At 35.9% G+C, this 25,804-nt stretch overlaps 1 protein-coding gene across 9 annotated transcripts in view; it reads right to left on the bottom strand.

The window, feature by feature from the left end:
• Positions 1-25,804, bottom strand: part of LOC131662304 (ABC transporter C family member 3-like) — a 76,590-nt gene that overhangs the window by 45,106 nt on the left and 5,680 nt on the right. For 4 of the 9 annotated variants that reach the window (XR_009301505.1, XR_009301506.1, XM_058932060.1 and 1 more), the window contains exon 9: positions 25,682-25,745. Coding sequence is in view for 6 of the 9 variants with exons in the window: in XM_058932060.1 (XP_058788043.1) it covers positions 25,682-25,745 (64 nt within the window). In the remaining 3 variants the exon portion in view is untranslated. Of the gene's footprint in view, positions 1-23,799; positions 24,966-25,057; positions 25,757-25,804 lie in introns of those variants that run through there. The other 5 variants (XM_058932059.1, XM_058932064.1, XM_058932066.1 and 2 more) reach the window with 5 other exon arrangements.

Raw genomic sequence — 25,804 nt, forward strand, 5'->3', positions numbered from 1 at the left:
TATCTAATTAATAATAATAAAAAAGTTTGATAACAAAAACAAAATTTTTAAAGAAAAGAAATAAAAAAGAAAAACAAAACTGGGAATAAAACAAAAAGATAAAAGAATGAATAAACCTGGCGCTAGTGATCCTGTGGGGGCGGGTCTTGAGGGTCCATGATGTTCCTGCAGTTCTGAGGCGTCAGATTGATTTAGATTGAAATCCAATGATCAACACCTGATAGAGCATCGTGGTCCTTCATCAGCTTTGCACGCTGGATCTGTAGATGGGAAAATAGAACAAAAATACAACACCAATCCTGGGTTCGAACCCAGGTACAAAGGGTGAACAGTACTTCTCTTTTACCATCCATGCCAAATTTATGAGTCATTAATTTATGGAACAGATATATTATAATACAAAATAAAAGACTAGATTGGATTCAAACCCAGTCAAACTAGTGGGCCCCGTGCTTCACGTGTAACCAATGAAGATAAAAAAGAGATTGTGGACTTTTTGACTGTCCAATACCGTCTCTCCCTCGTGCCAGCGTGTCGCCTCCTCCCGAGATAACCCTAGCCGCCGCCGGAACAGTGTTTCCGGTCATCTTCTTCAACAAAACCATTCCTGAAACCTGCGAAAACAAAGGCAAAAACGTAAAACAATTATCCAGATCGATTATTTACTTCATTACGAGGCAATGGGCTAGGTTTCGCGCCCCCAGGCTGTCTCCATCGTGGAATCCGAAACCTTGAGTTTCAATAACCCTAACATGGCAACTCTTTGTCCCGGCGTCAAAACCTTCGAATGATGATCCTATCCTGTCCTAAAAACCATTATGAACACATTAGTATCGTTAGTTAGAATTAAAACAAGCTATAACATAAAATACAATTAACACAAGAAAAAAAAGAAAGTGTGTTTCCCGTATGGGTGTTTCAACGTGCATGGGCCATGGCTTGGGATCCAGGCTTACTCCCTGACACCTCTGGAACACAATGGAGTCCATGGAATATCTTGAAGAAGGCTGTAAATACCAACTCGAAATTTCAAGCTTGTATGTGACTTTTGGAGTGTAAACCCTAACGCCTTTTGTTCTTTTTTTCTCCCCTCTTTTCTGAGCTTGATGAGTATATATATTAGAAGGGATTATGTCAGTTAAGATGCATCAAATCTCCATAAATTGTTTGATTGAAATTTGATTTTTGAAAATGTATGAAACTTCTATTTTGAGCTCAATCATGTACCAATCAATCCTAATCATTTTCTTGGCCCTCAAGACTAATGTTAAATGATTTTTTCTGATTTTAATCACAAGCCATGCGCCTCATATTTGATATTTGATATTTATTCAATTTATTTTGATTTTAAATGAATAATAATCAGAATAAATAAAATAAAAATCTAAAATCATGCAAGAACGAAATTATTTGGTCATCAAGATGCTTATTAGGCCTTTACATGATTATAAACCAACCCATGCCATTTGATCCATTTGTTTTATATTTTATTAAATTTATTTAGTATTTAAATGAATAAAATTCATATAAATGTAAATAAATAAAAAAATAAAATCATAAAAGGGTGGGGATGGATTTATAGGCCCTTATTTATGCCCTGGATGTGTTTGTAGTCCAATACTTAGGCCCATTAATCCAAAATCTGAGTTTTGATCAATTAGGGTTTCATGCGCTTCTTGATTTTTAGCCACCTTGTGCAACGCGTATCTCCCTCATTTTTAATCATATGAAAGTGTTCTCATACTTTTTAGAAAGCTCAAAGAGTCCTTTAAAAACTACTTTTGGTTTCATCTTCACTGAAGCTTTCATGTTCATGTACACTTCTTTGCAAAAAGATGACTTGTTTGCGATCTTCTAGAAGGACCTGTAATGTTTTGGCTTATATCTTCCAAATAAAGCATTTTTGGACTTGGCATGTGAGAGACAAAGTTGTATAGAATTCAATTTCCTTCAAAATGAGCTTTGGATGGGAAATTTCTGATGTTCCATGTGAAAGTTATGGCCGGCCAAAGTTCAATTGACTTTCTTCTAGAAAACCCTAATTTAGGAACTTTAGGTTTTGTTGATTTCCTAACTTTCATTGATGAATCATGATTAATACTTGATCAAATGATGAATGACACTTCATAATGAGGATGTTGACCAAAAATCAGAAGTTTTGACTGTGGTTTGACCATAGTTTGACTTTTAGGTCAACTAGTCGATTATTGATCGTTCGGGCCATTGAGTGAGCAATCTTTTGAGTCAGGGCTTGAAACTTGGCATGAGGTTTATTTGAATCATATGAGAGGCCATGGATTCCATTGGAGGTATCAGAACCTTATTTTTCCTTGAAAAAGGCGAAACCCTAGTTGAAGGGTTGTTGTCTGGGAGAGTGCATATTCAATCAAGTGTTGAGACTTTGATATTCAAATGAGCTTGAGTATAAAACTGTAGCGGGCAAATTTTGGGGTATGACACATATTGATGAAACATGAAATTTTTTAATTGTGTTATAAATATTATCAGGTGCATGTTTGTATGTTTTGATTTGGTTTTCATTGTTATGGAAACAACATGTGACGCCCTTTTATTATATGCATGTTATATTACTTTGTGAACGTACCTTATTATTTGGGGTTACAAAATGGGTGTTACAGATGTACCTACGGAAGAAACTCAGTTTTGAAATGTAAGGTACTTCCGTAGATGCATCTACGGAAGAGTTCCCAAGTGAACATACAGAAGTACATTTGTTTTTTCCCTGTTGTTATAGGTAAATTGTATCTAACTCGATTTTATTTACAATGCAGACATTATGAACGACCATCCACACAGACTTATACGTGGGAGGGTTGCACAACATACATCCGTGCAAAGTGAACAAATGCAGGTAATGTCACAGATGACTGATGAAGCTGTTGTTCCAGCAGATGTACCTGCTACATGCGTTCCAACAGGACCATCTCCATCCGTTCCAGCATGGCTTTCTCCATCTGTTCCAGCTGAGGGGCCTTCCACATCTACTACCTCATCCCGGAGGCCTCGGGATGGTGGTGAGGATTCCTCACAGACGCCCTCGTTCAAATACGTCGTCAAGCCAGTTATTCTACTCCTGTGCCAGCGACTGCCAATGTTGGTTCTCTGGTGCCACCTCCTGAGCTACACGAGGAGGCTGATGCGGGTGAGGGGCCTGTCTTCTACCCGGGGATCCGATAGATGTATCCTTGTTGACAGGGTATGTAGATCATTGTTAGGAGTGAATTAATGGTATTTTCATGTGTTAAATTAACTACCTTTTAAGCTAAAAGTGAATATATCTTGTGATTTTTACGGATTTTATAGTTAGAATTGAACTTTCGAGGTTCGATGTTAATTGTAGAACGACTTGCGTCACTTTGGGTGTTATTTGTGCAGATATTGAAGTTAAGAAGCAAAGACGAAGGAACACGCAAGCGTAGAAGTTCTGAAGAAGAGGAATCACAAAGATTTGAGCTAAAGCAAGTGGCGAGCCGCGCCAAGCAGAGGCGAGACGCGCGAAAACCCTCTGACTTGGGTTCGCGCCGCGCCAGCCCGTGTCGCGCCGCGGTGATTGCGTTATAAAGGAAAAGGCTATAAATACAAGCCCTAATCCTCATAAACCAAAACTTTGGAAGAGAGACTTTTTGTGAGCGAAATTCAGAGAGCAATCCTAATACAGAACAGCAAACAACATCCGACGGAGAATTCAACATCAATTGAAGACATTCCCTTGATGAAGATGAATCCATCCATGAAACCTTGTTTGTTCTTCATGTCTATGGAAAGCTAAATTCTTCTTGTTGAGTTTAAGGTAGTAGTTAACTTATGAATATACAATACCGTTGATTAATTCTTATGAACAATTGTTTGAATTTATTATCAATAAGAAACCTTGTTTTTATCTTAAATCATTGTGGAGTCTTTGATCGAAAGAAAGGATTCTAAATTTTGCCCTAGGTTACTATATTGATTCAATCCCAATTTGCAGAGACGGAATTGTGATTGGGTTTTCATAATTATCATTCTTTATTACTATTATCGATATTGATATTTGGAGAGATCGAATCTCATACCGGTAAAAGTTTATCTAATTTGATTTGCATACATGGAATCATATTTGAGGATAAGTGAAGATAATAATTCAAATGATTGTTCGAATAAGGATTAATTAATAAATTGTATAGGAATAGGTTGATGAACCCTAGAACTCAACATATTCGTTTACCATTGTTAATCCTCTTTAAGCTCTTTTATCAGTCAATTATTATTCTGTTAGATGCAATTTGAGAACAAACAAACAAACTCAACTATTTTTCTCACTCAAAATAAACAACTATAGAACGGCAGTAATATTAAACCAATCTCTGTGGATACGATATATACCGAAAATATTTACCCTAAAATACTTTCAACAATCATTCAGCCAGACATATTTGGGACGAAGAGGGAAAAATTCGTCGACTTAGCTTATTAATTATTTCTGATTAATTATTTCTAACTTTGCTTATTATTTATAGTGTTTTTTTTGGAAAATTTTAGAATAGGGATACCCAGAAGTTCTACAACCATGGCCAGAAGATTGCCGCTATAGTGCAGCCTGAAGAGGCGTGGTTCCAGGATTTCCTCTCAGCTTCTGGGCTGAAGGACCTCTATCAGGTCGAGTTCCACACGATACATAATGGGATGTTGATGGCCTTTTAGAGAAGTGGCTTCCAGAGACTTTGTCATTCCATCTTCCTCATGGTGAGTTTACCATCACTCTTGATGACGTCGCATGCCTCCTCCATATACCTATCAGGGGTATCCTTCTTGGTCATGGTAGGCTGACGAAGGAAGAAGCAAGGGATATGCTGATTGAGGAGCTCGGGACTGATCCTGAGGACACGCTTGAGGAGGTGGAGAGGACCCGCGGGGCGCATGTAAAGTTTCACTGCTTGGCGCGACAATATGTGGCCGAGCTCCTTGCGACACAACAGGTTGCTGGTAACCTAGTAGAGGTGGATATACACAGGCCATGGATGCTGAGATGTTACTTCCTATTTTTTTTAGGCACCCATCTATTTGTGGACACGAACTCGTCGTACCCAGACGTTGTTTACCTGAGGTACTTATTGTAACACCCTTCTAACCTTGCAGAATAATAATATAAATTCAGAGTAAAACATGTAACAAGGATGCTACAACTCTCCAAATAATATTTTAAAACCACATGTCGAGCTTATCGCGAGGAAACTCAATAAATAACATTCACCGAAACATGTTAACACAACGGAAATAAGTTCATAAGTTGAATAATATCAAAACATCAGTTATCAACTCCAAGAGGTCATCACCTCATAAGTCCACAAAATTATTCAACAAATAAAATTAAGAGTTTATCAAACAACTCTAAAACAAACGAGCGTTCCCCCAGTGTTACAAGACCAAAGCATGACACCCGACACAATTGGCAATAAACAAGTTAACTCTACGAGCTATCCTCACCAAAGCACAAAAGCCGCTATTCCTCAATCTGAAAATGATCAACAGTAAGGGTGAGACATATTCACAATTAACAAATGTTATGAGTTCATAAACAATAAAACATCATAATTACATTGTCATACCCCAAAATTTGCCTGTCACATTCCAAGATGTTTTTACTCACCTGACTTGCAATTACTCAAGACAGTGCAAGCTCACTCTTCTCCTAAACACAAGATCCAAAATTAGGGTTTCTGATTTAATCAAGGGATTTGAAATTCTGACACCTCAAATGGACCTCATGGCCTCTCATATGATTCAAAGAACCTCTATGCCAATTTTCAAGCCCTGATTCCAAGGATTGCTCAGTCAATTGCTCAAATATTCAATAATCGACTGGGTGACCTAAAAATCAAACTATGGTCAACCTACAGTCAAAACTCCTAATTTTTGGTCAACATCAACATTTTGAAATCACATTCATCATTTGATCAAGGGTTGATCATGATTTATCAAGAAAAGCTCAGAAATCAACAAAGTTCATAGTTGCTAAATTAGGGTTTTGTGAGAGAAAGTCAACTAAACTTTGACTGATCATAACTCTCACATGGTTCATCAGAAATTCTCCAACCAAATCCTATTCTCAATGAAATTTCATTATCTACAACTTTGATGTTGGGCTCAAGACCAAGAAATGCATCATTTGAGAGATATGGACCAAGACATTATAGGTCCTTCTAAAAGTCAACAAAAAAGTCATCGTTTTGCAAGGAAGTGTACACAAACATGGAAACTTCAATAAAGATGAAACCAAAAGGAAGGGTTAGGGGACATCTTGAGCTTTCTAAAATGGTCAAGAACATCCTCATGAGATTAAATTTGAGAAAGTTATGGGTCGCTAAAGTTTGGCGAATTTGTGAAAGATGCAAAAGGTCATAAGGAAGGAACTTACATTTTTAGGGCATGTGACCTATGATTCATGGTTTAAACATGTTTCTTATGTAACCAATGACTTCTAAGACCATGCCCTTGCTTCCTATACTTTTTTATTTTATTTATTCTATTTTTCATTCATTTAAAATGCAAAATAAATGAAATAAAATATGAATAAATGATAAGAATATATGGCAAGCTATTTTTGACCAAATTCAATCTCCACATCAGCAAAGGACCAAGGAAAAACGTGGCATTGGAGGTTCTATGCAAGTTTTGCTTCAAAAGTCAATTTTAGAAAGAAATAATTTAAGCTTTAAACCAAATATTTTCTTCATGAATGGATGAGATTTGATTCAAAATATTAAACCTAATTATCCCTTCTATATATCCTGAGAACAATTCAGTCTCAAGAGGCAGCCCTAGTCCCTCACGCCTCTCCCAAAGTCTCAAAACCTCAAAGAAAAATCCAATTCTCGTTTTCCCTGTGGCAGACACCAAAAGCTCACACTAACCATTCCTTTGTTCTTAGGAGATATCAAAAGGTAAGTATGAAGCAAAAATCTGGAGGTTTAACGCATAAGAATGGCATAACATGATCAACATATCCTTGCATATTTTGATTTTTTGTTACTTACATATACTTGCAATTTAATATGAACTAATGATGTTTTTGAGATCCTGGTACAATTTAGGGGAGGTTTGAGCCTTTATAACGGGAATTCGACGTGAAGAATCATGTCTACCATAACTAGGGCATAAATTCGGAATCTGCTCATATTGATAGTTGCAGGATGTTTCAGGATCAATGGACCTCACCATTGGATTCGTGAGGTCCTAATTAGTGGGGAAGGGTCCATCATGTTTTCGTTTTTGGCCTTTTTTGCAGGTCTCGAATCAGTTCCCGCCGGAGAAGATGGATTGACCACGCGCAGACGGAGGCTCTATGGTGAGGACGTTCTTTTCATAAGTTTTTTCGCGAAGATTAATAACAGTGCGTGTGTAATGGCCCAGTGGTAGCGATGCGCGTATGAAGGCTCTTATATGCAGGGGCACGGGTTCGAATTCTGCCTCCTGCGTAATATTTTTCTCAATTATTTTGCCATGTTTAAGTTGCAGGTTGCGTACGTCCACCTCACGCATGACCATGATACACCCTCGATCCTGGCCGTTAGATCACCACCAAAGACAGATCTAAAGAATCACACACGAGCCTACCAGGGAACGCTGAATCTTCACTGCACTGGATCATACACCTTGAAGCCTTTTTCAGCTTTGGGCCTAAGTTCTTGCTCTTCACACCTTCTGTTTCAGATCTGCACCCCCAGGCCCATTTATTCTCTTTCTTTCTTTTTTTTATTTCTTTTTATTAACTATTTTTTTTATTATTTTTGTTTCTTTTAAAACTAAAATCAACCAATAAAAAAAAAGAATTAGGATAATTAATTATTTTAGAACTAATAATTTAGGTTTGGTTTTAATTTAATTTTAATTAGTCCTTTAATTTGATAATAGTTTTAACCAACTTAGGTAAATAATAAATCATTAAATTTTATTTTCTTTTAATTAGTATAGACTTAATTAATTTAATTAGGTTTTGATTAGAATTAGGATAGAATTAAATTTAATAATTATTTTAGATTTAGGTTTTCTCAAGGTCAATTTCAGTGCGATTCTCTTCTCATCTCTAAACTCCTTTGAATGTCGCGTGATTGATTATTTATTTATTTAATTTCCTTCTATTTAAATTTCTAGAATTTGATGTATAGGTTGCAAGGACATTTTTTTGTAATGGCGTAGGATTTATCTTTCTGCTCTTTACTTTCTGCCATATAATTGCGATATACTTGTTAGATGTGTGGTTTAGGATTGCATGGCAAGATTAAAATCAATCGCTAGCTAACCTAATTTAAGATGACATAACTGAATTCAATTCACGTGATTGATGCACCCACACACCTCTAGAGTTTCCCCTCTCGGTTTCCTTTCGATAAAAATAGTCAAGTCCCTTCGAGCGTAGGGATGCCTTAGCCCATGCTGCCTTCAATTCAAAATCACCATGTCCCGCCGATTTAAAGATCATAGTCCCTTCGATGTCGCCTTTCGGTATAAATGATCTTGTCCCTCGATTAAATGGTGATAGTCCCTTCGATGGCTAAGTTACCCCTACATGTTGCCTTTATGACTATTCCCATCTCATAGGACTTCCTACCCTCTTTATGGTATGGGTAGTCTCTATGACGATTCGATGACCCTTCGATGACCCGCACATCCAATGTATAGAATTACCTACCCTCAACTGGTATGGATAGTACTATCGCCCAAGGAAAGCCTTAATGAATAGGAAAGACCTTACAAACTTAGGGTAGGAACTCTTAAGTGCTTGCTCACAATCAATTCAAACAAAAACAGATACTTTTCACACCATGTTTCTTAACATTGTATTTTTAGACATTTTTCAAAACAAAAGTGTTTTTCTAAACACACACTACTTTTTCAAACAAATCAAACATTTCAAACAAAAGTGAGCTATGCAACTAAGAGCCCGTAGATAACTACGGATGAAAAGGGTGCTTACACCTTCCCTTTTCATAACCTACCCCCCGAACTCAAGTCTTTTAAAAAAGGATCTTTCCTGTTCTTTTATACCTTTCCTAATTGGATAAAATAAAAGTTGGTGGCGACTCTTGCTCACTGCAACATTGTTGCTTATTAAAATAAAAGTCAGTTCACCGTATTACATACATCATTCACTCTATCATACATATTTCAAATTTTAAAATTCTTTACACAACAAATCATAAAATACAACAACATAATTCACAACACCACATTATAACATTGGACATCCTCCATTCATGTTATAATAATGCATACATAATAATGCAATGAGACTACATGCATGTGGTACCAATTCATCATGGGATTAAGCCATCTGACCGATCTAAACATCACCGAGATACGGCCCTGCCAGCACTAATTCCACACAATGGGAATTATGCCTCCACTGATCCAAACATCACCAGGATTCAGCCACCAAAAATGATTATGAATCCATGCAAAATATATAACATACTCACCATCATCACCGATATGATAAACAATTCATCTCAACATAACTCACTGTTATCAACACTGAACTCAGTATGTTCATGTCTCAGCATCATTTAATAATCAATCATACATCATCACATCAATCACGACATTAATATCACAATCATATCATCACCACATTACCACATTGTGACATTTATCAATATAAGCACACAATGTATAAACTCACCAAAATACTTAAATCGAGATTTAAAATAAAATCGAGTTACAACACGTCTCCTCATTTGATCATATAAAACATTTCATTAGCTTAACAACGCTCAAAACGGCACTTAAATCGGGTACACGGTTTGAAAGTTACGAGTTTTAGAAAATATTTATTTTTTCAAAAAGCTACAGTGTAACCGGTTACCAAAATGGTGTAACCGATTACACCCACGAAAAATGTTAATATTTTCCAAAAAGTATTCAGTGTAACCGGTTACCCGAAATAGCATAACCAGTTACGTTTGACGTAACTCTATTCGCTATTATTGAAAAACACTGGTAATCGGTTACCGTAACCGGTTACAAGCCCGAAAACTCAAATTCCAGAAAGCGATGCACAGTGTAATGTGTTAGAACAAGATTTGTTCTGATCAATATTCTTAGTTTTGATGATAACAAGGATATGAATTTTGTATGAGATAATGTGGTACTCTAATACTATGCAATTTCCGTTTCAGGAATTATACAAAGAGTATGCACAAAATCAGCGCAAGAAGCACTGACTCAGAAGGTTCAGCATGCAACATCAGAACATGGTCTGGCAAGACATCAGAAGATGGTCAAGTAGAATCAGAACATGGGTCTATGGAAGCATCAGAAGAACTTGAGATCAGAAGCAGAAGCACTGAAGTTCTCATGGTATCACGCTCAGAAGCACTTCAAGGTCAGAAGACAAGAAGATGCTCTGCACCAAGCTGTTTGACTCTGATGATATCCAAACGTTGTTTACACAAACATCATATCAGAAGCAAGTACTAGACTGGCAGGCTACGCTGACTGACAAAAGGAACGTTAGAAGATATTAAAGGCAACGTCAGTAGACACAGCAGAAACAAGGCTCGAGGTAGTTGACAAAAGAGTGAAACATTAAATGCAATGTTGTACGGATTACGCAAAGCATTAAATGCTCCCAACGGTCATCTTCTCAAGTGCCTATAAATATGAAGTTCTGATGAGAAACTTAATACAACACTTGCGCATTATACAGAAACGCTGTCAAATTCAAAAGCTCTCAAACTTCATCATCAAGCTCACTACATTGTTGTTGTAATATCTTAGTGAGACTTAAGCTTAAACTTAAGAGAAAATCACAGTTGTGATAATAGCTTTGTAAGAAGCATTGTAACTCTTAAAAGAATTTGTTTACATTAATTTGTAAGTTCTAGAGTGATCAGGTTGTTGATCAGTATACTCTAGTAAGTCTTAGAAGTTGTCTAAGCAGTTTGTTCCTAGAGTGATCAAGTTGTGATCAGGATACTCTAGAAGACTTAGAGTGTTTCTAATTGGAAAACCATTGTAATCAAGTGTGATTAGTGGATTAAATCCTCAGGTGAGGTAAATCACTCCAAGGGGGTGGACTGGAGTAGTTTAGTTAACAACGAACCAGGATAAAAATCATTGTGCAAATAGTTTTTATCTTACAAGTTTTAAAGCTACACTTATTCAAACCCCCCCTTTCTAAGTGTTTTTCTATCCTTCATAATGGGTTACCGTAACCGATTACACACCCTCTGCAGCAGCAAAACAACATTTGACAGCAACTCAATCCATTCAAAAAGCCTCCATCTCGTACCAATACGAACACAACACCAATACAGAGACACATTCAGCAATTCAACACAATACTATCATACAAAAAGTCTATCTAACATCACCAATCATTCACAAACATTCAATTGCATCAAAATCATGAAATTGAACCTAAAGTTTCAAAACTCCAAAACCTAGAACACACACAATTGGGAAGAACTAAACCGCCTAATCAATTCTATCATTCATAAACCAATAAAAGATGATAATCGGAATGAGTCCCCCTTACCTTAGCCAAAAACTTGATTCTTCCTCCTCCTCTTTCTATGCTCTTTCACGTTCTTAGCTCTTCTCCTTTTTTGCTTCTCTTTCCCTCTTTGGCTTTCTATTTCCCAATTTTCTTATTTCCTTGTTTTATGAAAAATAGACCCTAACTTTAGTAAAAGGCCTCCAACTAATACCTCCTATTTACTAAACACAACACTGGCCCAATACCATTATTTCATAATTTCACCAATTAATCTAATAAAATGCCAAATAATCCAATAATTAATTTAAATTCTAATTAAATTAATAAATGGAAAATACGGGGTGTTACACTTATTGGATCTCGCACGTGTCCATGAGTACAATTGGGGAGCGGATACACTGGCGTACATCTACCATAGACTCGGAGAGGGATTCCTGTGGAAGGCAAGGACTGCGGCTGGCAGTTGTATCCTCATAGTGATAACAATCTTATATCATTCTACTTTTTCTCAAAGTTTATTATATATTTGTGATAATATGTTTGATCCCCGTTCTTTTTTTAAGGTTGGATATTATAACACTTCTCTGACATTATTGGCTGGGGAGAGGTGTCGGAATACACTAAGGCCATGCCGCATGCTAGAGCCTTCGTCCTCCTCAGAGGGAACCAAGTTTCATATCCTTACAGGTGTTATCTTGACCGAACGACTGCAGAGGACTTCTGATATGACTGCTATGTTGCTCATCGTGAGAAGGTTGTTTGGGATGACATTGCCCTACATTCTGGATGGTATGTTTCCAATTCGACCATCATTGTTCGTTATCTTCCAGAGCGCGTCATGCGGCAGTTCGACTACCAGCAGACGATATATCGACACCCTTCTGCCTCCACTCTTATCATCATGACCCGTCGGCAGCTAGATGGGGTCTTTGCAAACTGGGAGTATCACATGGTTCCTGCCGAGGCTCGGGCGACCACATCAAAGAAATAATGCAGCTGCGTCGATGAGTACATCACCTGGTACTACAGGTTGTCACACACCCATACATGATATCTACCGCACCGGGATCACCACCCAGACCAGCCCACGAGGAGATTTTGCAGACTCATCAGTCTCAGATTGACCATATTGACAATATTCTTCCTTGGTGTCGTGAGATAGCTGACATGGCCCGAGAAGGCATTGCCGTTGGTTTCTTCCCTGAGGGGTCTGATGGCAGGCGTGTATTTGAAGGTATCATTAGGGTGGCAGAGGAGGCATTTTTGTACCGTCGAAACTGTGCCAAGACAAGTGGGGAACTTGACAACAGAGACAGTGTAGCCAGCAGAGGACGTGGATGCAGAGGCAGGGTCAGAGGCAGGGTAGAGACGGAGGATGTTGTCCGACACACACAATAGTAGTGATGCCTGTGATTTTCTTTATATATGTATTTTGATTTGATTTATGTACGTTTCTTTGATTATGTATTTGACATTATGGTCGATGATTTATACGATGTATTTTTCTGGTGTACTATATTTTATAGTCTTTAAATTGCATTACTTTAATTTATTATAATTTGATGTTCCATTTTTGTTATGAGAATTGAGTTTTAGAGTGAAATGTGTTTGATTTGAAAATATAGCAGAATATTCCGTAGGTACATTTACGGAACACTCTTTTTTAGCACGTTCCGTAGATGTACCTACGGAAAAGGAACATTTTTATAAAAAAAAGGTGCTTCAGGATATGTATCTACGAAAGTTGGGGGCATTATTGAAATTTCTCCATGTGCCTAAGAGATTTAAGGGGTATAATGAGATATTGTCAAACCAAAAATATTCTTAAAAGAAGTGCACTTCTAGACATACTCTAGTCCATACTCAATTCTGTCATAAGTGAGTCACAACCTAATGTTTGACAAACAATTAATACATAAATGCATCTCTGTAACAACTTTCCCTTTGGACGGGGTTTTAATCAAATACGAATCAGACCTTTCCCTTCCTCATTTCTAGCAAAACCACTCTAAATCACTCTCAAGCTTTTTCATTCAAGTGCATTTTCTACTCCATTCAATTCAGTTTTTTTCTACTCCATTCAATTTAAGTGGTTTCAACATCCATTCAATCCAAGGGATGCAACTTCCTTTACACATTTGGTATGTTTTTAAATTAAATTTTATTTTTATTTTCTCTACATGCATTAAGAAATAGGAATATTAGGTTCTGTAATCCACAACTCATGGTTAGGTTGTTATATTGAGCATTGCGTTTTTTTTGCATTTTTGTAACTTGTGCTTCTTCCATTTTTGCTTTTCTGAGTTGTAGGAGACTAAAGAAGCGTACTTTCGTGTTGTTTCATAATTTGATTTTCCAAGAATACTGAAGTGCACTTTCTTATTTTATTTATTTGTATGGTTTGCTTTGATTTTGAATGTCTTTCATCTGGTTTTGATTTTTCAGCTTTATTTGGCTTGTCTAGTTTAGTTATAGGAAACATGGATGACAACCAAGATCGATTAATGCTCGATAGAGTGTTCCAACATGCATCAGTTTACAAGGATAGAGCCTGATCATCGCAACCACCGAACGGTGTCAGTTTATTTTATTCGGAAGTGTTAACTTTTGGGGTTCAAGATTCTTCGGCTCCGTCTTCATGAAGGAAGGTGTCACTTGTTGCTGCCCTAGAAGGCCCAATAGTCCATGTTGATGCACCTGCTATCGTTGTTGCCATTCCTGAGGAATTTGGAGGAAGCCCGTATGACACATCATTGTTGCCTTTGTATGTGGACCATGTTGCTAGACACATGTGTTATAATATTTGTACTTTTTGACAATGATGTATTTTTTTGCAGTACCATGATGCTTTACAATGCACCAACCATGTGTCATACCCCAAAATTTGCCTGATCAATTCATGTCTTTTAATTCATCAAGGGTCCAAATTAAGAGTCATGGGGTTTGACATTCCTATTGTCAAACCCACCCTCTTATAAAACACCTTGAGTTAAAACGGGGTGAAATTAACAGGTATTTTTGGGATCCAAACAATGGGCCCAATTATTACAAAAAAAGTTCTATCATTTTTGGGATATTATTTGTGTTTCACTAACACTTTGTTTTTTATTATTATTATTATTAATTTTATTATTAGTCAGTATTAATATTTTTTTAATTTTACTAACTAATTATTGTTGATATTTTTAGGATTAGAATTAGTATTATTATTTAGGTTAATATTTATTGGTTAATATTATTATTAATTTTGATAGAATTATCATTTATTATTATTAGTTTCTATCATTACTATTTAATTATTAGTATTTTATTTTACTATTATTATTATTATTATTAGTTATTATTAGGATTATTGTTATTAAATATTATTATTACTAACTATTATTATTAGGATTATTTTTAGGATTATTAGGTTTAGTTTTAGTAGGCCCATTAGGTGTAAGAAAAGAAACCTAAATGAATTAATATAAATAACAATGTTTGGTAAACAAAAAAGGGGGCGGCAGACAAAAAGGACCATGAGGAATTCAAAAGGAAAAAGAGGAAAAGTCACGCATGGAGGAAGGGTGCTGGTTTTTTTTAAAAGCTGCTCGCGTCGTTTGAGGGTTGAAGGAGACTCCGTCGCAATTCAGAATCACCAAGCGAATTTGGCCTAGTGGCAAAGGGACCGGCGGTCAGGTTTAATACTAAGGGGCACCGGTTCGACTCCCACTGGTGCCATATATTTTCTTTGCTTTTTCTTCTTCTTGATTCCCTTTGCAGATTCAGATCCAGTGCGCCTCACATAAGGGTGCACATGTTACTCTCTCAGTTCTATGCCACAGGATCTCTCTACAATCCAGATCTAACGTACAGGGGCTGAAGGCACACCATGGAACTTCAAATGCTCACCTCACATAATCAAAACCAGGTTTTCCTATATATTTATTTATTTTGTTATTTAAGTATTTAGATTAATTAATGATTAATTATATTTGATTTAATTAATTTATTTAAGTTATGATTAGAATATAAATTAAGATTAGGATTATAATTCTTTAGGATTACTTTCCCGATTATATCCCGACTATTTTCTCGATTAATTTATTTAATTATTTTAGTTATAAAAACCATAAAAATCCTATAAAATATATTAAGATATTAGGGTTCGCCCAATCCCATTGGCCAGTGGCCAAAGTATTAGGATTTAGGATTTTACGACCGACTTAGGTATTTAGCCAAACCATTTAATTTATTATTCGCTTCGATTAAATCAATTGATCGCGGTGGGTAATAATCAAATAATTACTTAATTAAATATAAACAAATATAATATTTATTTTGCTAAATGGTTTTAACCAAAGCTATTGGTTACGATGATTAGCAATTTTCCCTTTATCAAAATTCGTTATTATTTGTAATCGAATCTGTCGATTATGAGGAGTAACGATAATTAAAATACGCACATTGGCTATTCGTGATAATCGAACCTATCGATTATAGTGGTTAGCAATCCTCCCTTCAATCCGTTAGCCTTGGTAATCAAACCTATTGATTATCGCAACTAACGGTAACATATTAAAATCAGGGTTGTACGCCCACATCCTAAAACACTCCTCAAAACCTTTCAAAACCACAATACTAAACTATGGATTTTCATCCTCATCAATTAGGCAATTCAAAAAGCCCTCAAACCATCTCAAATCAAATTTCAATTCTAAGGGCGTACAACCCTTCCCCGAACTACGTAGACTCTGATTCTCCCTAAGGAGATACGTAGGCACTTGGCAACAAGGCGAGTCCCCTTCCTTCAAACCCTAATCATGTTCAAATAATTAGCCTCTAACCCTATTTTACTGTCTGTCATCTTTCTTTATGTTTTGCCGTAAACCTTTATCTTTAAGTGTTAGCCTTTAGGAAAGGGTTGAGGGTGCCTAACACCTTCCCTCGACCTGAATATAGTATCTTACCCCGAATCTCGTATCTACGTAGGGTTTCCTATTCGCCCTTCAGAATAGGTGGCGACTCTCTAAACATTAAATTTTTAGGCAGGTTGCTACACCATGGTAGGAATATTTCAACGCTACACCAACTTGAGGAGTAGTGGTTTCAATATGCCATGCAACTATCCGGACTGCGTGATTTATGCATGACTGGTAATACTAATATTAACAATGGCATGCTGTCAGCTTTCATTGAGAGATGACACACTGAAACGTCATTTTTTCATCTTTCGTGTGGTGAAATGTCCATCACACAAAATGATGTGTCATCCCCATTGTTGGACATGTGGCTTCAGAGATGGGGGGGGGGGGGTTGAACTGTGTGTTTTAGAAAAACTTGGATTTGAAAAATATTTTGGATTGGAATCAGATTTTGAAAACATTTTTAATTTAAGTAGAAAAAAAAATAAAATTGCAGAAGATAATTTATAGAAAATAAAGAGTTAAAAGGATAAGAGAAGAACACCAGAAATTATACAAGTTTGGTAAAAAAAAAATGACTTAGTCATGTCCTCAAAAATTAATCTTGAGAGTATCCAAATAAATTTGAGAGCTTTCAGTAGGTATAACTCATTAATCCCCTTATACAGGGAAAATAATGTTTATGGCTAACTTCCAACTAAATAGTGAAACAGGGAGTGAAGTGGAGTCTTCCTTTCAAACTGTGGATCGAAGTGCTTAGTCTTTTCTCCATGAGAAATTTGGAGCGGTTTGTCTTCAAGATTTCAATAAAAGATTTTACCACGTGCTAATCTTGAACCTTGTAGAGCTTTTAATACTGGGCTATGCTCACGAACCTAATCTTAGTTTAATACCGGGCTAACCAATAACCTATGAGGTTTTACCACTGGCTAATCTCGAACATAAATAAGCTTTTATCACGGGTTAAGCTTTAAACTAAACTTAGTTTTTATTGTAACACCCCATATTTTTCTTTAATTAATTTAAATTGAAATTAAATTATTTATTGGAATTATTTGACATTTTATTGGATTTATTGGAGAATTATTGAAAATGTGGTTATTGGGCTTGGTGTCGTGTTTAGTAATAAGGGGGTGCTAAATGTTAGGCCTTACTAAAGTGAATTTTATTTTACATAAAATAAGGAAAAGAGGAAATTTTGGAATGAGAAGCAAAAGAGAAAAGAAGAGAAGAAGAGAAGAAGAGAAGAACGTGACAGAGCTGAAGAGCATAGGAAGGAGAAGAACCAAACCAAACTCTAAGGTAAGGGTGGACTCTTCCGATTAATCTCTCTTATGTATTCATGAGTAGTAGGATTGATTTGTATATTGTTTAATTCGATTGTGATATGTTAGGTTTTGGGGATTTTTGGGGTTTTGGGAAGATTTGATGAATTGGAATGATGGTGATTGCATATGGTGTTAATTGGTTTCTCAAACATGTTAGTGTTGTGTTATAACATGTAGTTTGATGTTGTTTCTATGCTGCAAATGTTTTGGGACGTTTTGGGATGATATTTAGATGTTAGGAATGTTTGGATGGTGAAAGGATTGGAGTTACACCATTAAAATGCAGAATTTTTGGTTCTGTCAGTGAAGTAACCGGTTACCTAGATGAAGTAACCGGTTACCTAGATGAAGTAACCAGTTACCTAGGAGCGAAAAGTGGAAAAAACGACTTCTGAGCTGAAGTAACCGGTTACCTGAAATGAGGTTACTCGTTACCCTGCATGTTAAGCTAAATTTTTAGAATTTCGAAAATTCGTATCTTTTGATCTGTAAGTCCGATTGACGTGCCGTTTGGACCGTTGGAAAGCTAAAATAAACTCCTATCTTATAAAAATGGATTGAGAACCCTTAGAAAAATATTTAATATAACTTATGCTTGTTGTATGTATTTGATCGGTATGAGTTGATAATCATGTTGTATGCTAGATGCAATTGGTTGTACGTATTTGATCCGTGTGAGCTGATAATGATGCCTTGTGATGAATTAACAATAAATGTGCTCTTCTTAAGGAATATATTTAATTGTGTCATGATTTTACTAGACTTGTGTACTATGATGTTTGTTGATTATATGATGAAATTAGTTGAATTACCATTGTTGGTTTTGGTGTTGTTGTTGTTGTCTGGGAAGCAGTAACCGATTACTGGGATTGAGGTAACCGGTTACCGCTGTTACGAATAGAATTTTGGGTTACTCCATCAGGAAATGACCGGTTACTTGAAGTGAGGTAACTGATTACCGCTGTGTGTTTTTGAAAAATAATTATTTTCTAAAATTCGTATCTTTCAAACCGTAAATCCGTTTTGAGCGCCATTTTGTGCGTTGGAAAGATAATTTGATTTTCTACATAATAAATCAGTTTAATAAGCAGTAGCTCAATTTTATTTTGGAAATCTCGATTTAATTTCTTATGGTGTATTTTATACATTGTGTGCATAATTGTTGAAATGTGACAATGTGGTGATGTTGTATTGTTCGGCGTGAATATGTATAATGTAATTGTTTGATTTGTATTGAAGCATGGACACATTATACTTGACGGTGTTTCCGGTGAGTTATGTTTTGATGATATTGTTCATCTTAATCGGTATTGCTTTCGGTGAAGCTACACATTGTGTGCATATGATGTTGAGTATGACAATGTGGTAATGTGGTGATGATGTGTTGTGACAACATGTTTATAATTAAATTTTGTGCTCGATGCGAATTATATAATGTAATTGTTTGGATTATGTTGATGTGTGAATACATTATCCATGATTGTTGTTCGGTGTTGAAATATGATAATAATTGTTCATATTGTTTGGTGTTGATGATTAGCATGCTTAAGGTGGTGCATGCATACATAATCATAATTGTGGCTGTATCCTGGTGGTGTCGGATCAGCGGTAACTAATTCCCATTGTGTGGAATTAGTGAGTGGAGGTAGCCGTATCCTTGACGATGGTGGATCGATGAGATGAGTTAATCCCATGAATTGGTACCACATGCATGTAGTTGCATTGCATTAGGATGTATGTATGGTTATAACATGAATGAAAGATGTCCAATGTTATAATGTGGTGTGATTAATTTAATTGGTGTGTTTGATGTATTATTTGTTGTAAACCTGAATATATTCAATTTGTTGTAAACTTGTGAATGATACTCACCCTTACTGTTGATATTTTTCATATTAAGAAGTAGCGGCTTGTAAAGCTAAGTCTCTAAAGCAAAGAAAGACAGAAGAAAAGGTTATCTTCAATACAGTCAGATCCTTCTAAAACTTTCTCTTTTATAATTATGCTAACTTTAGCATGAGTTTATTAACAGCGTATATAAATCTCTTTTGCATGTCTAGTACTCATTGCCACTTACTCTACCGTCTGTCCTATTCCCCATACATTCACTATAACCTTAAATTAGCTTTAACTTCATATTTATTAACTAAACAAACTTCTCGTGAATAAGTCTAGGACTAGCTGAAAGAAATGATTACTTTATAGGACTTCTAGAAAAGCAAGGCTGGTTCAATTATGTTGTCCTTCTAAATGGTACTGTTTTCACAAATCTCGTAAAAAACTTTCTAGATAGAAGCATCCATCAGCGAAGATCATCGCATCATCAGTGCCAAAATCTATGGTATTCCGTTTATTGTCACGGAAGAATCCATTGCTGAAACTATAGGATATGCTCCTAATCCATCTGCAATCAGTTTCGGGTCGTTTGATCGTTGGAATGCTAACCATACTATGAGCAGAAATATCATACGCATCGTCAATAATGCGGAACTTCTGACTCATTTAAGACAAGTTTTGTTTAGGTTTGTCTTGTCCAACATAACACCTAGAGGGAACTTTCACCAAATCCTATCAAATAGAGATCGTTTCCTCATTCATCGACTCGAAAATGGTCGTCCACTACATCTTCCAAAGATCATCTTCTGTCATCTCAAAGAATCTCTCAAATGCCTTTGGATGTGGCGAGTTAAATTCTCTAAATGCTGCCACCCCTAAACTTGTAGACTTGAACTTAAGTAACTGTTTTTCACTTCTTTTCTAGTAGATTTCAACTTGTGTGGTGTTAATTTGTATTGTGCTGCATAAGAATGTCGCAAGTTACAATTGATTTGATCACTTTTTCTAAAAACTTTGGATTACATTAAACTGACCCAGTGTTTTACATCACTGCTGCTACTCTGCTTTTTACCTGCTCAAACCATAGATCTGCATTAAAACAAAAAACAAAAATCTAAGCAGAAATAGTAAATTCATTTAGGAGGATTTATGAATTATTTAATGAGATGTGAGAGAGTCTTAAAACGTAAAGTGTAAGCAAAAAATATTAGGGAAAACTATGATACATATTTTTAAGGGAGTTGCAGATTTTTACGGATGTGCATTTTCGAACAATTTTTTTAAGTAAAATAGAAGTGTCTCACGTATGAAGTGTTAAAATATGTGTATAAAAGATGCGTTTGGAGATGCATCTCTGAATTTTAGGAATATTTTTTTCTTTTCACTGGGGTGAGAATAGGGGTGTGCAAAAAAACCGGTTATCCTTAACCAAATTGATATCCAAATTATTCCACTTTTTAAAACCCAATCCAAATGTTAAAATATAAAAGTTGATATCCATTTTGTTATCCAAATATAAACCAGTACCCATAATAATGATGTGGTTTAGTTATTGGATACCCACATTTCATTATGTATTAAATTTATATGTTTGTTTTTTTTCATGGTTCACCATATACATATATTAAAGTTAAGTTTCTCTAATATCATATTAATAAGTTATAATATGGTTTTAATCTTACTGTCTAAAATTTCTAGAAAATTTCTTCACCCACCTCCTAACCTTCTTGCTCACCCCTGGTGAATTTACAACATTACCCCTTGTTTCGGAAGTTCATTTCCGAAACGGTACTTTTTTTGGAAAAAAGGTGTTTTCGGAAATGAACTTCCGAAAACGTGTTTTTTTTAATATAAAATATTGGTTTCGGAGATGCATCTCCGAAATAAAGTTACATTATCAGAAAATGTGGTGTTTCGGAAGTTCATCTCCGAACGCACCCCCATGATGGAATTCGGAAATGAACCTCCGAATTTATGTCTGGACAGAAGAAAAATGAAAAACAACAACGATTCGCTTTATTTAATCGGGTGAAGATTACAACGATAATATTACTGAAAATTAAAGTTACATATTGTTGAACACGGGTAGGTGGGGATGAGTCAACATTTTGATAACGTCGTCCGCCGATCTTTGAAGTTTGGCGTCCAACTCGATCGGGCCTTTCGAAGAAAATCGGTCGAACGTTGTCCACATAACCGCTAAATCTTCGTCGTTCTTGATCTTAAAAGGTGTGAACTTAATGCCTCCCTCGTCGTTAAGCGATGGCGAGCGGTACTCGAGCTTGACAACCTTTCGATTCTCGGGATAGCGCAAAAGCGTGTTGAGCGACGGTATCAATTCCGCAAACGGCGTGTCGCGCGAGAAGCGAAATTGGAACGACATCGGGTAGCCGGTTTCAAAGTAGACGAATGCTAGGTGGGGGTAGGTTTGTGTCATTTGTGTTTTGTGGTGTGAAGAGGATGAAGAAGAGTGTGTAGTATTTATAGACTTATTGGAGCATTGATGGCCCAACAAACCTTATCCTGCCTCAGGGGACATTTCGGAAATGAACTTCCGAAAATAGGCTCCAGACATGTATAGCACCGGCTTTGACAACTTTGAACTTGCTTCCGCGGGTTTCAACTTGCTTCTCACGTTGCAAGTTATGTGATACCGGCAAAGTAACGCGGTCGATGTCGGGAAGACGGTATCGACCGCATTCATCAAAGCATTGTCTCGATCGGTGACAATGACGTTTGGCATAACCTCTTGATCAACTAACAAAGACTTGCAAATTCCCAAGGCCCACGTAAAGTTTTCTTCTTTTTCACACTCCAAAAAAGCAAACCCCACCGAATAAGTCTTGTCCGTCGAGGTCACACCGACGATCTCTAGAAGAGGAAGCCTATACTTGTTTGTCTTGTACGTCGAATCCATGACTAGAACGGTTGGAAATGTGTTGAACAATTTGATACTTTCGGGATGAGTCCAAAAAATATCACGCACGGTAACTTTGTCCTCGGAGGTTCGGAAGCTTGAAACATAATTATTATTGCCTAGAAGTTTCAAAAGTTGTTGCATTTCCGACCGAGGGCCCATATTCAAAACCTTGAGATTGTGCCGTTCATTGTAAACTTGCTTGATATTTCAAACGCTATCCGGTTTCTTACGCTTCAAATCGGCAAATATGTTGCGAGGCGCCACTTTGACTATCGTTAGGTCCGATATCACATTTCTCTCTTCGCGGGACAAACGACACGCCATTGGATGCCCGTGTAACTTGACATCCAAGGCATGATTATGCATTCCACAAATTACGGTTAACCGCCACAAATCATCAACCCTCCGAGTGGCACGCAACTTAAACGGACACCCGCACTTTCTCGATCCCGTGTCCTCGTGTTTTAGCACCCGGTTTGATTGTACATATCTACCACCCCGTTCGCAATTCAAAACAACGAAAGCTTTCCGCCTACTATTTCCGTTGTCCGACCTTAAAATAACAATTCCAAATCCATGTTTGTTAGCTTCCTTCCGAACCCAATCAATCAATTGTTCTCGACTACCGAAACTCCGATCATTTGTAAAATGTTGCCGAACATCGACCGCATTGATCATGGGAGTAGCGTCAATAACCGGATCGTTATTAACGTTGACAATTTCCGGATTTAATACTCCATCGTCTTGCACAATGTTGTCCGGATGCACCATACCTAACAAATGCAAAAATTAGCAAAATTGGCCAAAACTGTTTTTTTTTAACTGCCAGGGCATATTTCGGAAGTTCATTTCCGAAATTTATTAGGTGATATATTTCGGAAATGAACTTCCGAACCATATCAGTTTTCAGCATAAATTTGTTGAATCAATGTAGTGAAATAGGGGATGAAATGAGAGATGTTTACCTGAAATTGTAGCTTTCTATGCTCCCTTTAACGTGATCAACGGTTTGAAACTTGATTTTAGGGCGAAAAATTGATGGAGATTGATTGGGTTTTAGAGAGTTTTGAGAAGTTTTGGAGAAAAATGATGAAATAGTGAAGGAGGGAAATTTGTATATGCAGAAATATTTTCGGAAATGAACTTCCAAAAATATTCATTGTTTTGAATTTTTTATGACTTCGGAGATGCATCTCCGAAAATACCAAAAAAGTGGTGTTTTCGGAGATGCATTTCCGAAGTAAAAAAAAAAAATCAAAAAAAAAATAACTTCGGAAGTTCATTTCCGAAGCAGGGGCAGTTTTGGGTTTTCGCTGGGGGTGACCCCCCATAGGGAGATGGGTAAAGAAATTTTCAATTTCTATACTTAGATTTACACATGTTTAATAATTAACTTTTCTAAATCAAAATGAAGAACATTAATTTCAAAAAAACTAAATTTTATAACATAAACAAAATCGTGGTGTTACTGTTAAGCGTAACTTGATTTATCAACAATAACTTATTGAAATTGAGAGGAAATTAGAAAATACATAATTATTATAATTATTATATAGAAACAGAGTCGGAGGGTTTGGAAATCATTTTTCATTTCATTGGCCAGTTAATCATGAAATCTTTTCATTTTTCATAGCTTCTGATTACATTTCAGGCACTACTTCTTTATAATTAAATATTTACTCACTTTTTATAAATAAATAAATTTTGTCATTTGTATTAATACATTCTTTAAGAAAAAAATTTATATTAAAATTTACGTGTACATGTTAGTAGTTTTTATGAATTTTTTTATTAATTCTTATAATTAGATAGTATTTATAATTAGAGATATAAGGAGTAAAATTTAAACATACTTATTCAATTATTCTACAGAGAGATGTTTTTGTTGTGATGTTGAAAATAAAATTTCATTTAACATTTTTTTTTAAAATAATAAAATAATTAAACTGGTTTTAAAATTGAATTTTTTTATTAAACTTTTTTTAAAACTGGTTTTTTTAAAGAAAATAAAAATTGGTTTTGAGAGAAATCAGTTTTAAACTGGGTTTTATGAGAAACCGGTTTAGAACTGAACCGATCCACATGTAAACCGGTTTTAAAAAATAAATCGGTTTTAAAGAAATGGTTTTAAGATCCAAACCAAACCATATATATGGTTTAATTGGTTTGGTTATTGATCCATGCACACTCCTAGGTGGAAACTCCCCCGAAGGTGGAAAGAGTAACCCCATATAAAAATGTTGTGCAACCTCTTTCATCTTTGTGAGTGGCGTGGGGTGTAAATGCTAATACTCCACAAACATATATTATTCTGAATATTATACCGTTCTTAAAACTTACAACTTTTAGTCTAGTTTAATTTAGCTCTCATCTTCCAAAACCAGTGGTTGACCTCCTTGTGTATTCTGCAACTAGTTGAGCAAGAGATGAAGATTTGTCCTTAAGCAACTTCTTTGGTGAATCATATTCCTCAATAAGCCCTGTATGATCAGTATGATGAAGAGATATCACCTTCATATTTATGAGTAAAAAAATGTTGACAAAATGAATAGAGAAAAAAACAGGTTCTTGCCTTCACCGAGAAACAAAACCATGTCGCTATCGAGGATTGAAGTTATTCTATGAGCAATGGTAATGACCGTGCAATCAGAGAAATGTTGCTTAACTGTCTGTTGAATTATATTATCCATAGCCATATCAACTGATGCAGTAGCTTCATCGAGCACCAAGATCTTGCTTTTCTTAAGGAGAACACGGCCAAGGCAGACTAACTGCCTTTGACCCATGCTCCAGTTTTCTCCATTCTTAGTAACTGTGGATCTCATGATGGATGATGCTAAGTAATACATTGCATAAAATTGACTTCTAAAACTTACTAAAATCTTCCTGTCCATTATTAAGGAATGATTATGTTTTTTTAACATAATGATTAAGAAAAGTAATCAATAAGTTAATGAGTTTTGCAGTATTATTAAGTAATCCTTATTAACTATGGAATATTGATCATTGTCATTACTGTACAATGAAATATAATGACCATTGGGTAATATACATTGTATGTAGGCCTAAAAATAAGACATTATATTTATTAGGGGGGAAATTAAAATAAAATACTAAGTTGTATTAAAAATAGAAAGACTTAATATGAAATTTGTTCTTTGGTTTAAAGGTTATATGAAGTTTTGAGAAGTCAAACCTGTGGAGTCAAGCTTTCTTTCTTTCTTTCTCACTTCATCTCCAAGTTGGCACATATCTAGAGCCTAAGATATTTCTTTAAGTGTATTAATTTGTATAATTTGCATAAAGTGATCAGTTATTC

This window comes from Vicia villosa, linkage group LG3 (assembly GCF_029867415.1).
Source record: "Vicia villosa cultivar HV-30 ecotype Madison, WI linkage group LG3, Vvil1.0, whole genome shotgun sequence".
NCBI classification, from domain to species: Eukaryota; Viridiplantae; Streptophyta; class Magnoliopsida; order Fabales; family Fabaceae; genus Vicia; species Vicia villosa.